The 19,085-nt window shown below is 42.4% G+C and overlaps 1 protein-coding gene across 4 annotated transcripts; it reads left to right on the forward strand.

Moving 5' to 3' along the window:
* The first annotated feature begins 345 nt into the window (after positions 1-345).
* On the forward strand, positions 346-18,686 carry c2cd2 (C2 calcium dependent domain containing 2). 4 transcript variants are annotated; one of them, XM_082549600.1, is made up of 14 exons: positions 346-637; positions 968-1,063; positions 2,590-2,709; positions 5,720-5,821; positions 6,178-6,276; positions 7,900-8,008; positions 10,948-11,056; positions 11,141-11,205; positions 11,953-12,068; positions 12,201-12,363; positions 12,627-12,868; positions 13,187-13,454; positions 13,679-13,709; positions 16,659-16,863. In XM_082549600.1, exons 1-14 carry the CDS (start codon positions 347-349, stop codon positions 16,741-16,743), a joined length of 1,896 nt encoding a protein of 631 aa, XP_082405726.1. In that variant the 5' UTR covers position 346; the 3' UTR covers positions 16,744-16,863. The 4 variants fall into 4 exon arrangements, with proteins under 4 accessions (XP_082405726.1, XP_082405725.1, XP_082405727.1 ...); XM_082549599.1 differs by lacking the exon at positions 13,679-13,709 and having other exon boundaries at positions 16,659-18,686; XM_082549601.1 differs by lacking the exons at positions 2,590-2,709; positions 13,679-13,709 and having other exon boundaries at positions 16,659-18,686.
* The last annotated feature ends 399 nt before the right edge of the window (positions 18,687-19,085 follow it).

A 19,085-nucleotide genomic window follows, 5' to 3' on the forward strand; every position in this document is an offset into this window, starting at 1 on the left:
CCGTAGCGAAAATTAGCTTACTAAGCTAACAATCGTATTCAATGAGAGGAGGAGTGGGCTATTCTGCAGGTTTATTTGTACGCAGGCTACCTTTAGTTTTTTGACAATGGTTTAGCTTTCCACAACCAGCTTGCGTAGTTTGGAAGCCCTGTATGGCAGCACTGAAGCATGGATAACGATAAGCAGAATTTGTATTGGAGGTGGGTGTTTGTCTTCTTATCATTTTTGGGCGATTGAATTTATTGATTCCACCGTTCCTTAATTAAATACATAACATGAGGTTGGCAGGAAAATTCCCAGAGGAACCGGTGTGTTAAACTCAGATCATCGATCATTTTCCCGAAGAATGTCCGACCCAGAAAGTTCCAGTTCATATTTTGGGTTGGAGGATCCGCAGTGGCTATGTATGGTCACGTTGTTTATCGCCTCCCTGGTTACTCTTATACTGTATTTCGTACAGTATTTCCAACATAGACTTATAGGAAATAAGCAGGGAGCAGCAGAAGGGGACAATGCTGCGACAGAGGAGGAGGAAGCCGCCGCTCTGCTGGGATGGGCGCTGTCACTGAAAAGCTGGAAGAGTCAGTGGAGAAGAGCTTGGTGCATAGCTTTGAATGACGAAGCAAGGAAGCGAAAGGTGAGTCTCATGACCACCAAGCCAATGCTGTACTGTGGGGCAGGTGACTTCAATAAAAGTGTAGCATATAATGCGACAAGGTTATAAAATCTCCTCTTGTGTGCTGTAAAGAAATTCCCCCCCCCCCCCCCTTTTTTTTTTTAAATCATAACCCTCAGTTTGATATTAGAGACACTGTAGTGTAAACTCTCCACCTTCCTACTTATGGATTGACGCTGCCAATGTCGTGCAAGCCCACATAATTTTGATTCCTTGGCAACATTTCGCCGAGTCTGCAAGACTTTGAGTAGGTGTTTGTTGTTTTAAAGTTTCTGCCCTGTCTCGTGTCAGGGTGCTGTTCTGCTGGCATTTGAAGAGGATGGTCTCGAGGCTTCAGATCTCACGCTTAGCAGGGTCTCCAGCTTTCAGAAGTCTGCCGGCAACAAGGTACTCACTCCATATTCTCACATTGGAAAACACCTTTGCAATGTTTTTGGCAGACAAGCACTGACTTGTCGACTTTCCAACGTTACTACAGGCTTTTCTCAGTAAATTTAAATGTTGACAAACTAATCTACTTAATATTTTATCAGCAGCAAATATGGTTGTTAATTACCGTAAACTATACTTGAATAAACCATGATGCACTTATTAGTCAGAGTGTTTGCCCATTTTTGCCAACCTGTGTTAGAAAGTATAACTAGAAACTGTAACTTGGGAGGTCAGACAGGGACACACTGCTCACTACTTTTGTGGCTTTGCAGAGATTAAATGCAAACTCACTCCTTTCTTTGTGATCGTTGAGATATAGACCAAAATACCAGGTACTCTATGGAGTCTAGGGAGTTTAATGAGCAGAGGTTTATTTTTACCACACACTGTGTGTGTGTTGTGTGTGTGTAAGAAGCTTATAAAGCTGTCACGCTCAGCACTAAGGAGGAGCAGGCAGCCAGAAATACACCAGCACCTATGGTCATGTTTAGCTTTCCTCTAATACTGTTCTTATGTCAAAGACATGCAGTCTTTGCTGAAATCAGAGTTAATTTGCTGAGTAAATATGTTTCTAAAGCTTAAACTACCTCTGATACTCAGTTCAGGTTGCATGTCATTCATTCGACTAGAGATCACAGATAATTATACTGCTTGATGCCTTTGGGATCTATCAGAGTTGTTCTTCTTTTCCTTCCTTTCAGAGTTCAAAGTGAAGTTGTCCTGAAGCAAATGCCAGTTTTGGGTCAGTTTTATGCAAAGTCAGTATGTTAGCACATTGCTCTGGTTTAACTGGGACTTCTGCCCATCACTGGCAACTGCTGCTGAGATTATACTTTTGGTTTGTCTCGTCTTACCTTTATCCTCTAACGTCGACTTAACAATTGACTAATTTGATTTTGATAGTTAAAGATCATGTCACAAAGCACACAGAAGCTTTTCTGTGTAGCATTTGCATGTATTTGATCGGATTGGATATGCTGACGTGTCCAGGGTGTACCCTGCTTGTCACCCAAAGTCAGATGGAATATGCTATGGCCAAATCTCAAACATGGATTGAATGAGCTCTTAGGAAGATGGATGGATGTAAAGAGATATTTTATGATGTTTTGCAGAAGCACTTTGGGGTCCTATTTGAACCTCATAGCTCAGGAGCAGAAGGCGAGGTCATACTTGGTGAGATATTGATGTGGAGAATTACACAGATTTGGACAGATATGTAAACTTCAGCTTGGTTGATGCAAACTGCAAGGCAATAATTCTGGTTTAAAGTAAACCACATGAATGCATTATCAATGAAGCATCACACATGCATTCACATACAGCACCTTTTAGTTCAGTGAAAATTCTGGGCTTACTTTCTATTTGAATTGCATTAAAATGGTATAACCACATGAGTAGCATGCAAATGCTGTCACTGCCTTAACTCCAGGATTCTCTGGAGTTTTACTTTAAACTAATGCCTCACCTTGTCCTCCTAACAGGCCGCTTCCTGCTGTGTGGTTGGGGAGAAGCTTCAGTTCTCTCTGAGCACTGCATCGACAGCCATGGCTACAGCAGATCCTTGTAAATATACTGTGTGTATAGCGCCATTGGAGCTGCAGGTAAATACTCTTAAATTTGTGAAGTCTTAGACTGCAAGGAAAATAACACTGTTGATTTCCTTTTGTAGAATATGTCTGTAACAGTTAGACTGTAGAGTTAAATCCGTTGGAAGTCGTAGTGATTTAGTTTAATGGGAGCTTTTACTGAACATGATGTGCTGCCCAGCATTGGCTCACTGCAGGCAGCAGTATTAGATTAAATGGTTGGGGTATCTTTCCTTCCTTGGCAGATGTCCCAAACAGCTCATTAACATCCCTTTGAGGCCTGTTTCCATATAGAACTGATGAAGTTATGATCCAAATAAGACTCCCTTGTTTGTACCTGGAAATTGCAGTGATTTGCTTGATTTGTCATTATCAAAACTGTCTGCGTTGATCTCTTAAATGGAGTCCTGCAGCTCACCTTCAGCCTTTCCTAACGCTCCTCTAGCATTTTGAAATAAATTGGAGCCAAAGTTGATATGTTGGCATGTGTAATGGGTCGTGTCCGGAGGCTTTCTCCTGCTTTTAGGTTCATATTTACATGTTCAGAAATGCAAAAACTGCTTGTGTCTATGTAAGCTAATACAACTGTATTAAGGCTATTTCTAACCTAATTAACGTGCTCTTCCATTGAGGTAATTGTGCTATAAATACAACCTGAGTGTGAGAGGTTTGGAAGCTAAAGTCAGGTGTTGAGGAGGTTTTGTTTTGGTCGTGGGTTAGTCGTTGTTTCAGGGACATAAAGGAAGCCTTTTGTCTGTCGTTTTCACTCCCACTGTTTCAGCTTAGTCTGGAAAAATCAGAGAGCTTATTCAAATGTTCCCATCCGTCCACTGGAGCGTTTTTTAGCTTTTGACTCAGATCCAAGCTAGAATACTCGTGGCTCATGATAGGAGTGCATGGGCATGTGGGACAGAGGCATTTAATGGACATAATAACACGGTCACTAGATTAAGGTGTGCTGCTGAGTGTACTTTGTCTTTAAATGCACTACTGTATCACGTGACCTGATGAGGGACACGGCAGTATGACACGCCTCATAATGAAAAACTCACCAGTGATGATCTGTAGTAGATGGAGTGTGATGTCACACCTTTGTACCTTTGCCTATATGGAGCTGGCATGGCTTCATTTCAAAAGCAGAGATTATTCCTTCACTTCAGATTTGCATTTGTGTAGTTAGTGTTATACAACCAGCAAAAAGCATCACATTCTAATTACAGCGTGCTCTGGGAAATCATTCCTTACTCCTGATTTCACATCACACTGGCCATATGAATCCCATTGGAAATGTAATCGCATCCAAAGACTTCAGTTTGGAAAAGGTTAACAGAATGATGTATTCAAGATGTGGAAAAGAGTCCCTAGTTTTCTTAAGCAAGTAGCATTTCTCTTTTGTTAGTCAATAAATGAACAAAAACTTGGTCTAATGTTGTCATTAGTGGTGTCAGCGTAACACACTGATTGTATGTTATTTACGTTCAGGTAAGGGACTAAAATCCTACAAGCAGTGTTTCCCATTATCATCTCTGCCTGCTACAGTTTCATAATAAACCAAAAATATTTTTATGCTTTTCATGGTAATCTCACCCTGTAAAGTCTGCCGGTCATAAGAGAGCCAGCTGCAGACTGCAGTGAGACAGAGAAGGCAGCTAAATATGTGTTTCAGTTATTCATTTGTCACAATGCACTTAACAATTGAACTGTTCTGTACTTTGTGCCGCTGGTATAAGGTAGCAGGTTGTTTATATTCAAGAGTACTGCTGCAGGCCACACCCCTTTCCAGAAGAGGTCTGATGAGTGATGGAAAGCAGCCAGTAAGAACAGTGCATTCAGTTGATCACTCAGCAGATAAAACACCTCTTCCTTAAAAAGCTTTTCTTGGAACATGTTTTGAAGTAAAACGTATAAAGGAGAATTCACAAAGAGTTATGCATTTATAACAGGCTACTTAACTTTGTTATGTAGGCTGTATGAACAAGGACAAATAGGTGAAAAGCACCACTTTGATCTGAGGCTGAAATTGAAATAAAGAAATATAGATTAGCAGATTGGCGAGTGGTGATTAGTATTTAACGCATCAATAACATTTCAAAAGATAAAAGGTACGAGATGTGTTCCTTGTCAGTCGTGTTGTTTGTTTTTGTGAATCGAATGATGGCGCTTTGGGAACAGCATTTTCTCCTTCCCTTTTTTCCACTAACAGATAAGAAAGGAAGCACTGAGGGACTTTTTCTTTTTCTCAGAATTGTGAACATTTGACTGTCTCTTATTATGTACGTAGTTCATGTCATTTCACCATGTTAGGAACAGGAAAGACTATTTGATCACATGCTGTGGCTTTTTTTCCTGTGAGCACCTGTTTTGCACATTAAAAATCCCAGAACAGCTGTTCTTTTTAACTTCCGAGTATGGTCATGTAGTTGCATGGCAACATAAGTATGTACAGACCGCTTTGAAATGGCTTAAAAGTGATACTTTCATCCTAATAGGGCGAGTTTGTCTCACAGCTTCATTGTTGTTCGAGTTGTACTATTTGTGATAAGACAAACAGAAAAATAGAAGCTTTATTGGGGACTTGGTTGCATTCAGATATATTTGAATTATTACCGAGGGTTGGAGAGGAGCATTGAGGTTGCTTATCATAACCCGCTGCAAATCTGATGGGCTCATTGAGGGAGACGCTGCGATCCAAGGAGAAAGGGAAAACTGCAAACGGAGCATCCTTGATGCCTCTTTAGTCTGGAGAACTGCAAATTATGTTTAAAAAATGCAAAAGTGGATTTTGCATAATATGACCCCTTTCACAAAGCGTAGGTATGCACACCACCCACTCACCACCGGCTGAAACACAAATATGCGGGAAACACTGCGCTGATTTCGTTCCTCCACGCCCACCTCACATACTGAGCTGCTCCTTGTTTGGTGTATCGCTTCATCTCCAGAGAATCAGTTTTAGTTCATCTTTCTGTGAATTTGATGAGTACTGGATGAGTCATAGGGCAGCTCTTTATTTTCTCTTCCCCAGCTTCATCTACACATGCAGGAATCTGAAGATAAGGTCAAGGTAAGCTGGGACGTGTCTCATCTAGAGGTGGAGGAGCTTCAGGTGATGCCCGGTTTCACTCAGGTAATCTTAAAGCAGCAGAATCGCAGATGTATAAACCTAACCAAAGGATGCGCCACACACTAACATGGGAAGAAATGTTTCGCTGTACCAAAATATAAAGAAATTGTGTGACAGACAGCCTTCATAGAAATCACTTTGTTTATTTCTTCATGTTCTTTTGTTACATCAACGTGTTTAGTCACGCAAACGAGGACGTGGAGAGGAAGATTCATTAGTTTCATTATCAAACAGTAGTCGAACCATTTAGAAACCAATAAAAATGGAATTAAAAGAATTGACATTTGTTTTATCACCAAATAGAACTTTACATTTCTAGTTTTACTCGATTAATATGAGGTATAATCTCTTTCTGTCAGGACAATGCAGCCATAAAGGAGCAGCTGAAGCAGCTTTTGTGTGTGTCGCATCCCTCTGTGCTGCTGAGCTGCAGGCCTGCTCAGGCCTCAGAGGTCAAGGTGAGCGAACGAGTCACGTCTGATGTAAGGCTGCCAGACTCATAATTACTTCCACCAGAGAGGGGTGTTTGTGTCATTTTGTCTGTAAACGTGACAGCCGGGGTGTAGAGGGGGTCGTGCGAACGCTCCAGACTCACACAAAACAATTTTATGATTTGTTAGTGGAGAATTCATCTTAGAAATTACGATTCCTACAAGTGTGGTGTTTGAACTCTGACCTCTCCTTTAGGGTCAAAGTGACAATTATGCTACTTAAAACTATGTTTCTTAAAGCAGTTGTTATATTCAGAACATATAGGCATGTATGAGCTTTCTAAATATGACCTGTGACCTTTTCAAACTGTCGTAAAATGTCTTTTATCTTTAGAAACTACTGCTTGTGTTTGTATCAGTAAGTTTAGAAAATGATACCAGTATATTGAGATTTGAAATATCACATTATAGTTTGCATCTCAGTGTCACGTTTCACCTCTGATCTCATGTTTACATTCCACGCCTGCCTTTCTTTCAAGCTGAACCAAGGTGTGTTAAAGACAGAAGTGTCAAGAGAACGAGCTGCCTGGTTAGGTTGAAATATGCTGTAGTATAATGTTTTATATTTATGTCCAGTTATTTGCAAATCAGTAGTTATTCATAACCTACTCATACATAATGTTTGTATGATCAATAAACGTCATGCACGTTGCCATTATCTGACTTTTACTGCACTAAAAGCTCTATAAAAGTTTAAAAAATAAATAACAAAGAAGTATGAAGATACACAAAATACATTATGATTCCTTTAAAAGTAATGCTGCCCAGAGGGCCAGTTCCTTGGCTGTGGTTTGCGCTCTTACTGCTTCTTGTTGCAACCTTAAATAATGCTCATCTAAAGCAGCATTGATTCACTGAAGGTTATTATTCACAACCCACCATCACATGATGCTGTTTCACGTGTTTCTGATTAGATCTTACTTGATACAGGATGACAAGTTTTCTTTTTTGGTCCAAATATAGTTGTGAGTTACATGAGAGGCAGTGGGATTAACTCTTATTTTGATCAGAGGAATTTCCTTTCCTCTGATCAAAAAAGTCGATATTATTGACATTTATATATCTGGTCATCGGACCCCAAAGTTTCCAGATGATTTGAATTTTGTGGTTTATGAAATTAAATAGTCGCTTTGTGGCGTAACATTTAAAATGTTCAAGATCAATTAGCCGGCAGTTTTAGCCGTAATATAAAACAACCATATAGATTTGCATGCTGGTTAAAGTAAGTCTAGTGCTTTGAAGGTATTTAAGCATTAAGCTCATCAGATACGCTGCTATTTAAATGACCAAAACAAATCACTTTTGTCTGTAGATGATGCCTGTTTGTAATGCAAATTCATCAGCGGTGCTTCTGATGCAAATTCTCCCTGATCATAGAAAGGCCAATGCAAATGATCAACATGTGAAAGTGGAAACGGGGTCGTGTTGCAGAGAGTCCTTGTTCAAACATGAAGACGCTTCTCGTTTAAAGACACGAGCATACTTAGGCCTCTGCTCGTTTACGTGCTTCCAGTACTGCTCGTAATGCTGCGCTCACTAAATCTGTGCTGTAGGTTTATGTATGTACTCACTGCATGCTCTCTCCAATAGGAAAGCCAGAATAAAGTGGTATCGCCCCCAAAGCCCCCACGCGCCCATGAGTGGAAGCTGCTGGTGAAAAACATCCGAGTCACACTCAACCAGGAGGAAGATGCTGCAGGTCGGTCGTGCGTCTGCTTATAAATTAATGTTAATTCTGAATTTTTCAAGCTGATGATGTTTCCTATGCTAACGGCTACATTTAGGTCCAAGTACAGCGTGTCTAAAACTAAAGAGGTTCTGTTATGTTAAAAGCATTAGCGTCATCAGCAGGAGTGTCAGCAAAGTAGTAATAAGAAAATAATAACTGTGCTGGTTATCTGTGCACCAGCTACAGTGGGGCAAAAAAGTATTTAGTCAGCCACCGATTGTGCAAGTTCCCCCACTTAAAATGATGACAGAGGTCAGTAATTTGCACCAGAGGTACACTTCAACTGTGAGAGACAGAATGTGAAAAAAAAATCCATGAATCCACATGGTAGGATTTGTAAAGAATTTATTCGTAAATCAGGGTGGAAAATAAGTATTTGGTCACCTCAAACATGGAAAATCTCTGGCTCTCACAGACCTGTAACGTCTTCTGTAAGAAGCTTTTCTGTCCCCCACTCGTTACCTGTATGAATGGCACCTGTTTGAACTCATCATCTGTATAAAAGACACCTGTCCACAGCCTCAAACAGTCAGACTCCAAACTCCGCCATGGCCAAGACCAAAGAGCTTTCGAAGGACACCAGGAAAAGTATTGTAGACCTGCACCAGACTGGGAAGAGTGAATCTACAATAGGCAAGCAGCTTGGTGTGAAGAAATCAACTGTGGGAGCAATCATCAGAAAATGGAAGACATACAAGACCACTGATAATCTCCCTCGATCTGGGGCTCCACGCAAGATCTCATCCCGTGGGGTCAAAATGATCATGAGAACGGTGAGCAAAGATCCCAGAACCACACGGGGGGACCTGGTGAATGACCTGCAGAGAGCTGGGACCAAAGTAACAAAGGTCACCATCAGTAACACACTACAACGGCAGGGAATCAAATCCCGCAGTGCCAGACGTGTTCCGCTGCTGAAGCCAGTGCATGTCCAGGCCCGTCTGAAGTTTGCCAGAGAGCACATGGATGATACAGCAGAGGATTGGGAGAATGTCATGTGGTCAGATGAAACCAAAGTAGAACTTTTTGGTATAAACTCAACTCGTCGTGTTTGGAGGAAGAAGAATACTGAGTTGCATCCCAAGAACACCATACCTACTGTGAAGCATGGGGGTGGAAACATCATGCTATGGGGCTGTTTTTCTGCCAAGGGGACAGGACGACTGATCCGTGTTAAGGACAGAATGAATGGGGCCATGTATCGTGAGATTTTGAGCCAAAACCTCCTTCCATCAGTGAGAACTTTGAAGATGAAACGAGGCTGGGTCTTCCAACATGACAATGATCCAAAACACACCGCCCGGGCAACAAAGGAGTGGCTCCGTAAGAAGCATTTGAAAGTCCTGGAGTGGCCTAGCCAGTCTCCAGACCTCAACCCCATAGAAAATCTGTGGCGGGAGTTGAAAGTCCGTGTTGCTCGGCGACAGCCCCAAAACATCACTGCTCTCGAGAAGATCTGCATGGAGGAATGGGCCAAAATACCAGCTACTGTGTGTGCAAACCTGGTAAAGACCTATAGTAAACGTTTGACCTCTGTTATTGCCAACAAAGGTTATGTTACAAAGTATTGAGTTGTATTTTTGTTATTGACCAAATACTTATTTTCCACCCTGATTTACCAATAAATTCTTTACAAATCCTACCATGTGGATTCATGGATTTTTTTTTTTTCACATTCTGTCTCTCACAGTTGAAGTGTACCTCTGGTGCAAATTACTGACCTCTGTCATCATTTTAGGTGGGGGAACTTGCACAATCGGTGGCTGACTAAATACTTTTTTGCCCCACTGTATGTAAACTCATTCAGAAGCGCTCTATTAACAGATAATATTTACCTTGGGTCCTGCACACTAAGCTGCGGAGAAACATGAGCTTCAATATATGTCACAAACAAAGAATCCTACACCCGCCGTGTTGACTTTGTATTTTTACCAAAAGGACTTTTTTTAAAGACATCTATTGTAAAGTTGAATTAGCTCCTTTCATCAGACTGCACGCACTGTTTGCAGTGTTTAACTGCCCGCTCTTTATTTGCATTACCACGACGATGTAATGAGAAGGTTGTTTAGAGGGTAGCTGACTTTGGTAATGAATCAGCAGCAGTGGGACTGTGCTTCCAGCATGGCTGATATTTACTTTGCCAACGCTGCATGACAAGGCCCCCCCCACTCCCACCCCTCCATTTTAGGTAATCCACTGGTCAAAGCTAAACAATGATGGCAGTATATTAATAATACACCCACAACAGTAAGACAACGCCCAGCGTGGTGGTACAGACCTGCACATAAACAAAGTGCCAGGGTGTGGTCATGTATGAGGCCAGAGAGCATTTGATAGATTGTGCTGATGATAGGCTGTTAACACGATTGTCCAGTAATGAAGTCTTAGACCACCCACAACAACTTTGTTTGGGTAGTTCCTGTGATGAGTCATTCTCTGAGTGTGAGTCAGCAGTTGTCGGGGCTGCAGACGTCCCCGAAAGCGTTCGGTCTGACTCCATATTGCACAGCAGAGACATGACACAGCACTTGACACTTCACTATATACATCTTCCTTCCTTTTATTGAAAATCAGTCACTGTCTGCCGGGTGTTTACGGTCGTGCAGGCTTTTATGTCGTTTTATTCATTTGTATTGTTTTAAGTGTTGTTTAATAATTTGTATTGTAAAGCACTGAATCTTATCTGTGAGGCTTCTGATTCACAGCTTGTGGCCACTAAAATTCATATAAGTGCTTAAGAAAATGTGTGCTCATTTAGCCTCCTCTAATCTCTGCATAATTCATCATATATACTCTGTGAAGTGATCCCGTGTTTATCCATTAGAGTGAGGGAGTGGAAGTGGCTGACCACAAAAAAGAAAGAAAGAAAGCTTTAAAGTCAGCTCTTGGATGACACTTTGTGTTCGCAGGCAGCATGAACCCTCTGTGTGTGCTGCAGTTAGATGATCCTCCTCAGAGGTTCAACACTTCTGTTTCGAAGAACACGACGAGTCCTGCCTGGGACCAGCCGTTTATTTTGTAAGTGTGAACGCTGACTCCACCGCAGGTGGTTCTGATGAACAACACCGTTCACATACATGTAAAATATTCTTCTCTCACCAGTGAACTGAATGGACGATCGAAGGAGCTCAATATTCTGTTGACGAACGATGGACATCCTCCAGAGAGTAAGAAAAACTCTGCCGTGGCCACTTACCTGTCGATGCTTGTGTTGCATTTACTGTAATGAAGAGTCATGTAGTTTAGTGATCCAAGTATCGACTGTATCGATACCAAGTCGGCATCAGTATCGGATCGATACCAGCCTGGTGAGATCGATTCTTTACTTTAAGTTCCGCTCTTGTTTGCGATGCTGTGGTTTCGACAAAGAGGAAACAGCCAGGTCGCCGCACTCGCCGCTCCCGTGTCAGCGCAGAGCAGGCCCGCTTTGCTCGCCCTCCCCCCTCTTGTGTTTCGATGTTGCGCTGTCACGTGACGTGACTTTGGGGGTTGTTAAGTTGTTTACAAACATGTATGTTTTTACCGGTTGTTGAGGATTTTAATTGTAATTTTTGTATTATAGTTTCTCAACAGTACTTGTTTGTTTTACTTTGTTTAGCGGTTTGCGAGCACTTTTTATTTCAGATTTTTCTTTAAAAAAATCAATAATAAAGCATTTTCTATTTAATTATAAACTTTGTCGTAATTATGTCCTGAGTTTTAACTGTTTAATAATAAAAAAGGAAACGTCACAAAAAACACTGAAGGTCATGAGAATGAATTGAGATGTATCAGCGATACTGGCCCGTATTGACTTGGTATCGGATCGATACCAACACATGCAGTATCACACACCACTAACGTAGTTCACACGTTGTGCCTCTCGTAGCGCGTGTTTCTGTGTAGCAGGCTAAATCAGCTGTTTTCTGTCTCAGATTCCTTACTTGGTCAGGTGTTGGTGCCTTTTGATCTTGTGAAGAAGCACCCCAAAGGACAGCGTACATTTGAACTCGTGGCCAAAGATGTAGTGACCGGATCACTGACTACTGACGTAAGACCTAAAAAGCTCATTTTCTATCGCATGTTTTCCTTTAATATCACCAGATTTCGATGAATTCCTTCCATGTGTCTCTTGTTTTCATTTACACGTAGTTTGGGTAGTAACTTGAATCGTGTGTTTCAGTTTACCTACCTGGAGCCGAGTGAGGTGAGGTCTTGGCAACCTCCTACCCCAGCCTCTAATAAGAGGGTGGAGATGGACCGCACGGTCATGCCCTGTGGCACAGTGGTTACCACGATCACAGCGGTGAAGAGCAAGCCGGGTCGACCACTCCCACTCAATATAGGTAAAGCCCTGGAAACTGTGAGGCCGCTGCACATTCCTTACACAGCTGTATTGTATAATAAATGATCCTGTTAGAGTTGCTTCAGGAGTTTTTGTTTGTTTTTTGAATAGAGGGAAGTTAGAGTAGCACAGTTCCCCAGTCAGCTTTTTAGATGCTGGTTAGTTGGCAACTCAACTCGGTCATTTTCATAATTTGACAAAAATGAATGTTCTGAAAGTCCTTTACATGAATGAAACTACAGTGAGACGTTCTTGCTTCCTCAGATCCTGCCCAGAAGGCCGTGGTCAACAAGCCCAAGCTGGGGGAGCGTCGCGTCTCCGAGCAGGTGTCTATGTTAGGGGGCACTGTGAGTAAGGCCCTGTCCTCCTCCGACACTGAGCTGTTGATGCTCAATGGGACAGACCCTGTGGCCGAAGCCGCCATAAGACAACTCCACCAGTCTGCTAAACAGAAGCTCAAGTCCCCGGTGAAGAAGAGTACCATCATCATCTCGGGCATCGCCAAAGTAATTATGAGCTCCTTGTACTTGTACTTTTTCCACTTAATGTAATTCAGCTTAAATAGCACAAAAGCACAGCTGGAGCCAATCTTGCATGTTTGATACTCTGGAACTCAGATTCCTCGAGTGCTTTTTAAGCTAATCTGTTCCATAACCTGTGGTTCATAACGTCAGAGGAGAGAAGTAGATTTTAAATGGAAGCCCGTGCCTTGTCTGCAGCAGCGAGGGCCTTCTCATGTTGTTAGCACCCTTCATTGTGCCTGGGCTTTCCACACTAGCTCCACAACAAATATGGCTTTAATGGGAATGTGATTTATTTCCCAGACGCCTCTGTCTCAGGATGATGAGCTGGCTATGATGGCAGGTTACGCTGCAGCAATGGACGCATCAATGTCAGAGAGCAGCTCTACTCAGGATGTGACCACAGCGATCGCATCGGGGACTAGTACCCCTCCGGAGATGTCGGAGCCCACGGAAGGTCCCAGAGTTGAAGGGCGGCCTCCGGAGGACTGGGAGAGCCAAACTGGCGAGGAACAAGACAATGCTTCACTGTCCATGTGTGTGTCTGAGGCGAGCTGCAAGAAGAGCAGAGGTGAGAAACCTCTCGATGCATTTTTAATCTTCACAGGAGTATTATTAAACCTTACAATCCTGAAAAGGAAAATAATGCCTTTACAAGCAGAACTTGATCTGTTTTGGCTGTTTGGGGTTTGTTAGCCACTCCTTCGTTATGCACTCTCTCTTTGTGTTCTCCTTTCTGCTTCCCCTCTACTCTTTGAACCTTTCCTTTCCGAACTGTCGTCACTGCCACCTTAGAGGAAAGCAGTGCTAAGCACACATTGTATGAGTAAGTTACTTCATGAGTTACTTGTAGTATTCTTGGTATTCTAATCGCTGTAGTTTCTGTTAGCAGTAGAATAGATAACAGTGTTTTTCTACAAGATGAGATTCACTTTTGTAGTTCCTCTAAAATCAGTTTGCAAAAAAAAAGCTCACAAAATTAAAGGAATACTTTGAAAAAACATCAGCTCTGATTGGAGAAAAAATCATGCTGATATCTTTAGTGACACTGGGTAATGTGTTAGGGATGAAAGGGTGCCGCATCGTTTGATGAAACTGAAAATGATCAACCAATTCAAAGACGGCCCAAAAATCGAAGACTGGAACGACTGAAAATGGTCCTCAGTCATTTGTATGGCGCCCCCTTGTGTTTGTAGGCATGACTGACAACTTCAGGGCTCCTAATGAGGTGATGGATGGTGTCCCGGGGATCTCCTCCCAGATCTGGACCCATCACTGGTAGAAATGGGGGCTGTCTCATTGTTGCCCGTCTTGTGCTCTGTTAACTTCATTTCCTGACCAGATCAATATCCCAGAAGTTAAGCTGAATTATTTAACTTATTCTGGTTAAAAAGTGTTCCTTTAATTTTTTCTGAGCAGCGACTGTCTTTTATTTGTGGCTGCACAACACAGATGAAGTGCCGTGAATGTTTCGGTATTTATTTCACTTGCAATATGAAATATTAGTCACTTGGCAGGTGCTTTCGGACCACAGGAACTTGATCATAACTCTTTAAGCCATGTAGGAGTTCTCCAGTATTTCGTGTCTTTAAACCATAAAAGCTCTTAGAAACCTTTTTGTATCGCCTTCACTTCACTCTCTGTCACAAGAGGAAACTTTGAGTAAAAAACGTCAGCTGTATAAGTAACACATAGCTATAACATGCTAACTGCTGCTTCAGTAAAAAAAAATGGACAAACTGAAGTTTAGAGGAAACGCAAGAAGATGTTTACTCGCTGAAGAGCAAGTTTGCCCGTATTTCCTCTGAAACTGCTGCCTGGGGCATCCACACACGATGGAGCAATGTGCAGCGGAAATGTAGAAGCTGACAAGAAAATACAACACCTGACAGACTGTGTGTCAGAGCTAGGGCTGCCACGATTTGTCGACTAGTCACGATTACGTCGACTATCAAAATCGTCGACGACTGATTTAATAGTCGACGCGTCGTTTGAAGCTTTGTAAGATCGCAAAAGACGCAGGAATAATAGCAGGATTTAAGAGTGTAATAACGGACTGAAACAGAAGATGGCAGCACAGCATGTACAAGGATGCCAGCTGCCGTTAAACCCCGAAGAAGAAGAAGCAGCTGTGTCCCAGAATTCATAGCGCGGCCCAGCTTAGTTTCCAACAATGGCGGTAGCTAGTTAGTTTTAATATTACTCTTATTATTCTTTCTGGGTCACAAAATAAACGTTTAACATATTTTCAGGCGAGAATGTAGCTGTGTAAACCTCAAATATCGGCTCAGTTTATCAAGACACCGCATATTTTCAAAAGCGCTCCGACGTTTTCGGAGACGTCTGTTACCCACTAGCTCGATAGCTAGCCGGGGGCTAGGTCACTAGCGCCGTGAGAACACCTGACTCCCGGCAAATTGTTTTCAAACCCACCACCGTCTTTCGCGACTCAGGTTAAATATATATGAGTCACTTAGATAAATTAAAAATGTTATTGTTTGGCTTTTTTTTTTTTTAGTATTTTATTTGTTCCTGAGTAAATCGGTTTGGCTGAGATTAAAGTTATAGTTTTTACACAGCTGAATAAACGTCAAGCAGACAGCTGATTATCAGAAGTGTGAGATGCTGGAGAATTTACTCCGGTGTCCTGTTATATTTTAGATAGCAAGGAGTTTATTAAACTTTACCAAAACAATCTGCAAATTTCATTAAAATTTAATAAACTATCATCTTGTCTTTATTTTTAGTTAGCACCTTAAAAGCTTAAAGCTGTAAGCTAATGATAGTTATATAAGAGCAGATGCTGCTGGTGCAATAAGCTGTAGTTTTACGTCCAGTGGATGATGATCTGATTAGTCGACTAATCACATAAATAATCGGTGACTAGTCGACTATCAAAATAATCGTTTGTGGCAGCCCTAGTCAGAGCAGCACACACACAGCTCCACCGTTTGGCTGTGACGCTGCAGAATCATAGCAGGTGAAGAGCGCCACTGCGAGCCCCTCCTCCTCCTCAGGCTGGTTGTAACCGTTGAGCTTATCAGTTTTAGCGCCTGACACGCTACCACTGAAACCCGGCAAACACACATCTCTGATTACAACGCCCTCAGTCATTTGTAGCTTTTGTTGTGCGACGTGTCACACATTTTTAGAGGTCCTATTGCACACAGAACGAAGGCTCTGAGGGTCGCTCCCTCCAGTGGGCGGTTCCCCTCGTGTTTGGTCCAAAAGCATCTAGAGAAGATCTGATGCTGTTCTGCGTTCTTCTTTAGGAGTGTGCTACAAATTGAGGACACGAATGCCTCCTTTTTTTCTTTGTCATTTATTTGTTTTGATACTATTTAGAGTTTCTATTGTTTTGTACTGACTAAACTAATCCACTGATACTGAGGATAACACAGGAGCTCCTTAAGTGTGGAAGCAGAGGAATGGTGCTTGTAGCCAGGCTGGACTATGAGGCTGCTCTCTGTTGGTACAGATTAGTATGTGTTAGCTGGTGATTAAACACAATATTACAGCTCTGCTGCTATTTAAGCCACATTTTTCATCCAATCCACAGCAAGTGTTTCACAGTAACAGTTTCCAACTAACACCGATTCTGTACCACTGCTGCTTTAGCTTTTGATTTGTTTATTTTAAATGAGTTTTTCCATTACTGCTTAGGCCAATACTACTCGTGCCTGTTTTTTATCTGTAGTAATGACGTCTCCTTGAGTGGTGTCACTTTGACACTATCCACGTCTCAGGCTGCTTCCTTTCCTCTTCTTTGCCACAGGCAGCTTCCTGCAGAAGAGCGCCAAGCTCTTCTTCCGACGTCGTCACCAGCGCAAAGACCCGGGGATGAGCCAGTCACACAATGACCTGGTTTACCTGGAGTCTCCGGCCGCAGTGGAGCGAGCGAGCCGAACAGCCACGCTCAGCCGCATGCTCAACCGCAAGAGTAAGAGTAAGAGTAAAGCCAACGGCTCTACCTCTGTGGGGGAGCCACATGCGTGACCCCCCCACTGTCCCTCGCTCACCTTGACCTCAGTCCCTACCACTTCAACTACCATCATCACCTCCACCTCAAATTGCACTGGCAAACATCTTGGCTAACCTACTCCCCTCTAATGGCTGACCTGCATACTGGGGCTGCTGCACTGTGGATGGGCAACAAAAAAAAGTGATATTTTAAGGCTTCAAATAAGAAGCCACCAACAGCAAGCGTGTGCATGTGTGGATGATCCTGGCCTGGATTGATTTCAGAGATTAGTCCTTTTTATTTGATTTTATGCAACATTTCAAAATCTTTAAGTGCTTTTACGGCTGTGTTATGGACAGAAGGGACCGCCGCGCGCCATCACTCTTTACCTCACTGAAAGCTGAGGGCGGATTCAAAACTCTCCCTGCTGTAAACCGTAAGTTGCCTACGGTGACTCAACAGGACCAAAGACGAAGAGCCGAGTGGTGTTTGTATGATTTGCACAGTTTTTAGTACCTTTTAAATTAAAGTGCAATGACAGGAGCAACTCTTGTGCAAGAGACTGTAGTTCATTCACAAAGGGAGACGATCGTTTCACTGCAAGACTGCTGTACGTGGGAGCAGCATGACTACTTGTTGACACTAATATGAAATCATTTGTTTATTACTCGATGATATTCCCAAATAAAGCTAGATCCAGTGTGTTCATGACATGTGTAAGACTAAAAATTTCTGCCTTGGTTGTCAATTTCAAAAAAGAAGCAGGGTGTTTTCGAATCATATGCAACTGTCTCCTGTTGTACACTACCGTTCTCAGCAGAGTTGTTGTTGTGTCGAAAGGGAACTGAAGCTTTATCCAGGGACCGCAGCGAGACACGCGGCCATACTTGTGCTAATAAAACGGATCCTTCCTTACATTTCAATAGCATGAACTGCTCTGTCATTTTACGTGTTTCTAAAAGATGTGCACATGAACAAAAGAAAAGTGTGAACACCTATGACAGCAACCAGGTCTTGTGGCTGCTGATTTTTTTTTTTTTTAAATCCAGCTAATGATTGTATTTTTTGTCCTCCTGTGAGCAGCTTGTTTCTGTACATCATGTTAACTACTGTTTGTTATTCTGCTCAGAGAGCTGAATGGTTGCCTTACAGTTATTCTGTGAATGATGTCCCAGCTGCTCGAGTCTTGTTCCTCAGCTTGACATGACTTTGGCTGCAGCCGCTATCAGACAAGTGGGCCTGAGTGTCTGTGGTGACCTGTTGGATTGGCTCTGATCAGGCAAGCATACCACTGTGTTTCTGCATCATCAGCAGTTTCTATAATCAATAAGCCTATGCACTTAACATATCTGTTGACTGGGTTGTTTACAATATTCGACTACCTGAGATATTAAAACACTCTTGCTCTTCACAATAATTCTCTTCTGCGGATCCTGCGTGGGTGTCTTTGTATTCATAATTACACGATCTGCTTTAATCCACCGTCACTGACTGTTGTCTGTTTAAAAACAAATAAAAGAGAAAATCATAGAAAGAAAAGGCCGAGAAAATAATCATTCAGACAGAAGCACCTTCCAACTCTGAGGAGAGGAATAGAGGGAAACTGATTGTTTTAAATCGAGCTCAGCTTCTTACAGCCTGCAAGCGTTAACTGCTGTCGTGCAGTAAGCAGTGGGGCTGTAGGAGATTAATGAATTGCTTCCTGATGTTTTTTGTCTTTCTGCTCTGTGTGCGCAGAAAGTGGCTGATTAACTGTTGCTGCAAAGCGTCAGTCACTTCCTTGCAGGGACTGTAACTACTATACATACTGAGTTAAGCAATAAATATTGATTGAATAACTAAGACTGTGGTGATGTCGATGTTCTGGCTATCACGTGACCCGTTCATCTGATTTGCTGTTTAACTTTTATGCTACTTTAAACATCTGCATCAGAAATGCGCTCACTGGACACTTTATTAGGAACTCTTTGCCAATACTGCTGGACCGGCTTTGGCCTTCAGAACTCCATTAATTCTTCACACCAGTGAAGTGTTGGAAACATTTCTCAGAGATTTTATAACTCCTCTCACAGTTACTGCACATGCACCACGGGGCTCTAATGGATTGACTGTGAAGGCTGAGTGCAGTGAACTCATTGTCAAGAAATCAGTTAGACATGACATGAGCTTTGTAGCACGGTGAATTATCAACATGGATACACTGTGGTGATAAAGGCTGGGCAGCAACAATGCCCAGATGGG

The sequence above is a fragment of the Aulonocara stuartgranti genome (assembly GCF_965226115.1).
Source record: "Aulonocara stuartgranti genome assembly, chromosome: 10".
In the NCBI taxonomy this organism is placed as follows: Eukaryota; Metazoa; Chordata; class Actinopteri; order Cichliformes; family Cichlidae; genus Aulonocara; species Aulonocara stuartgranti.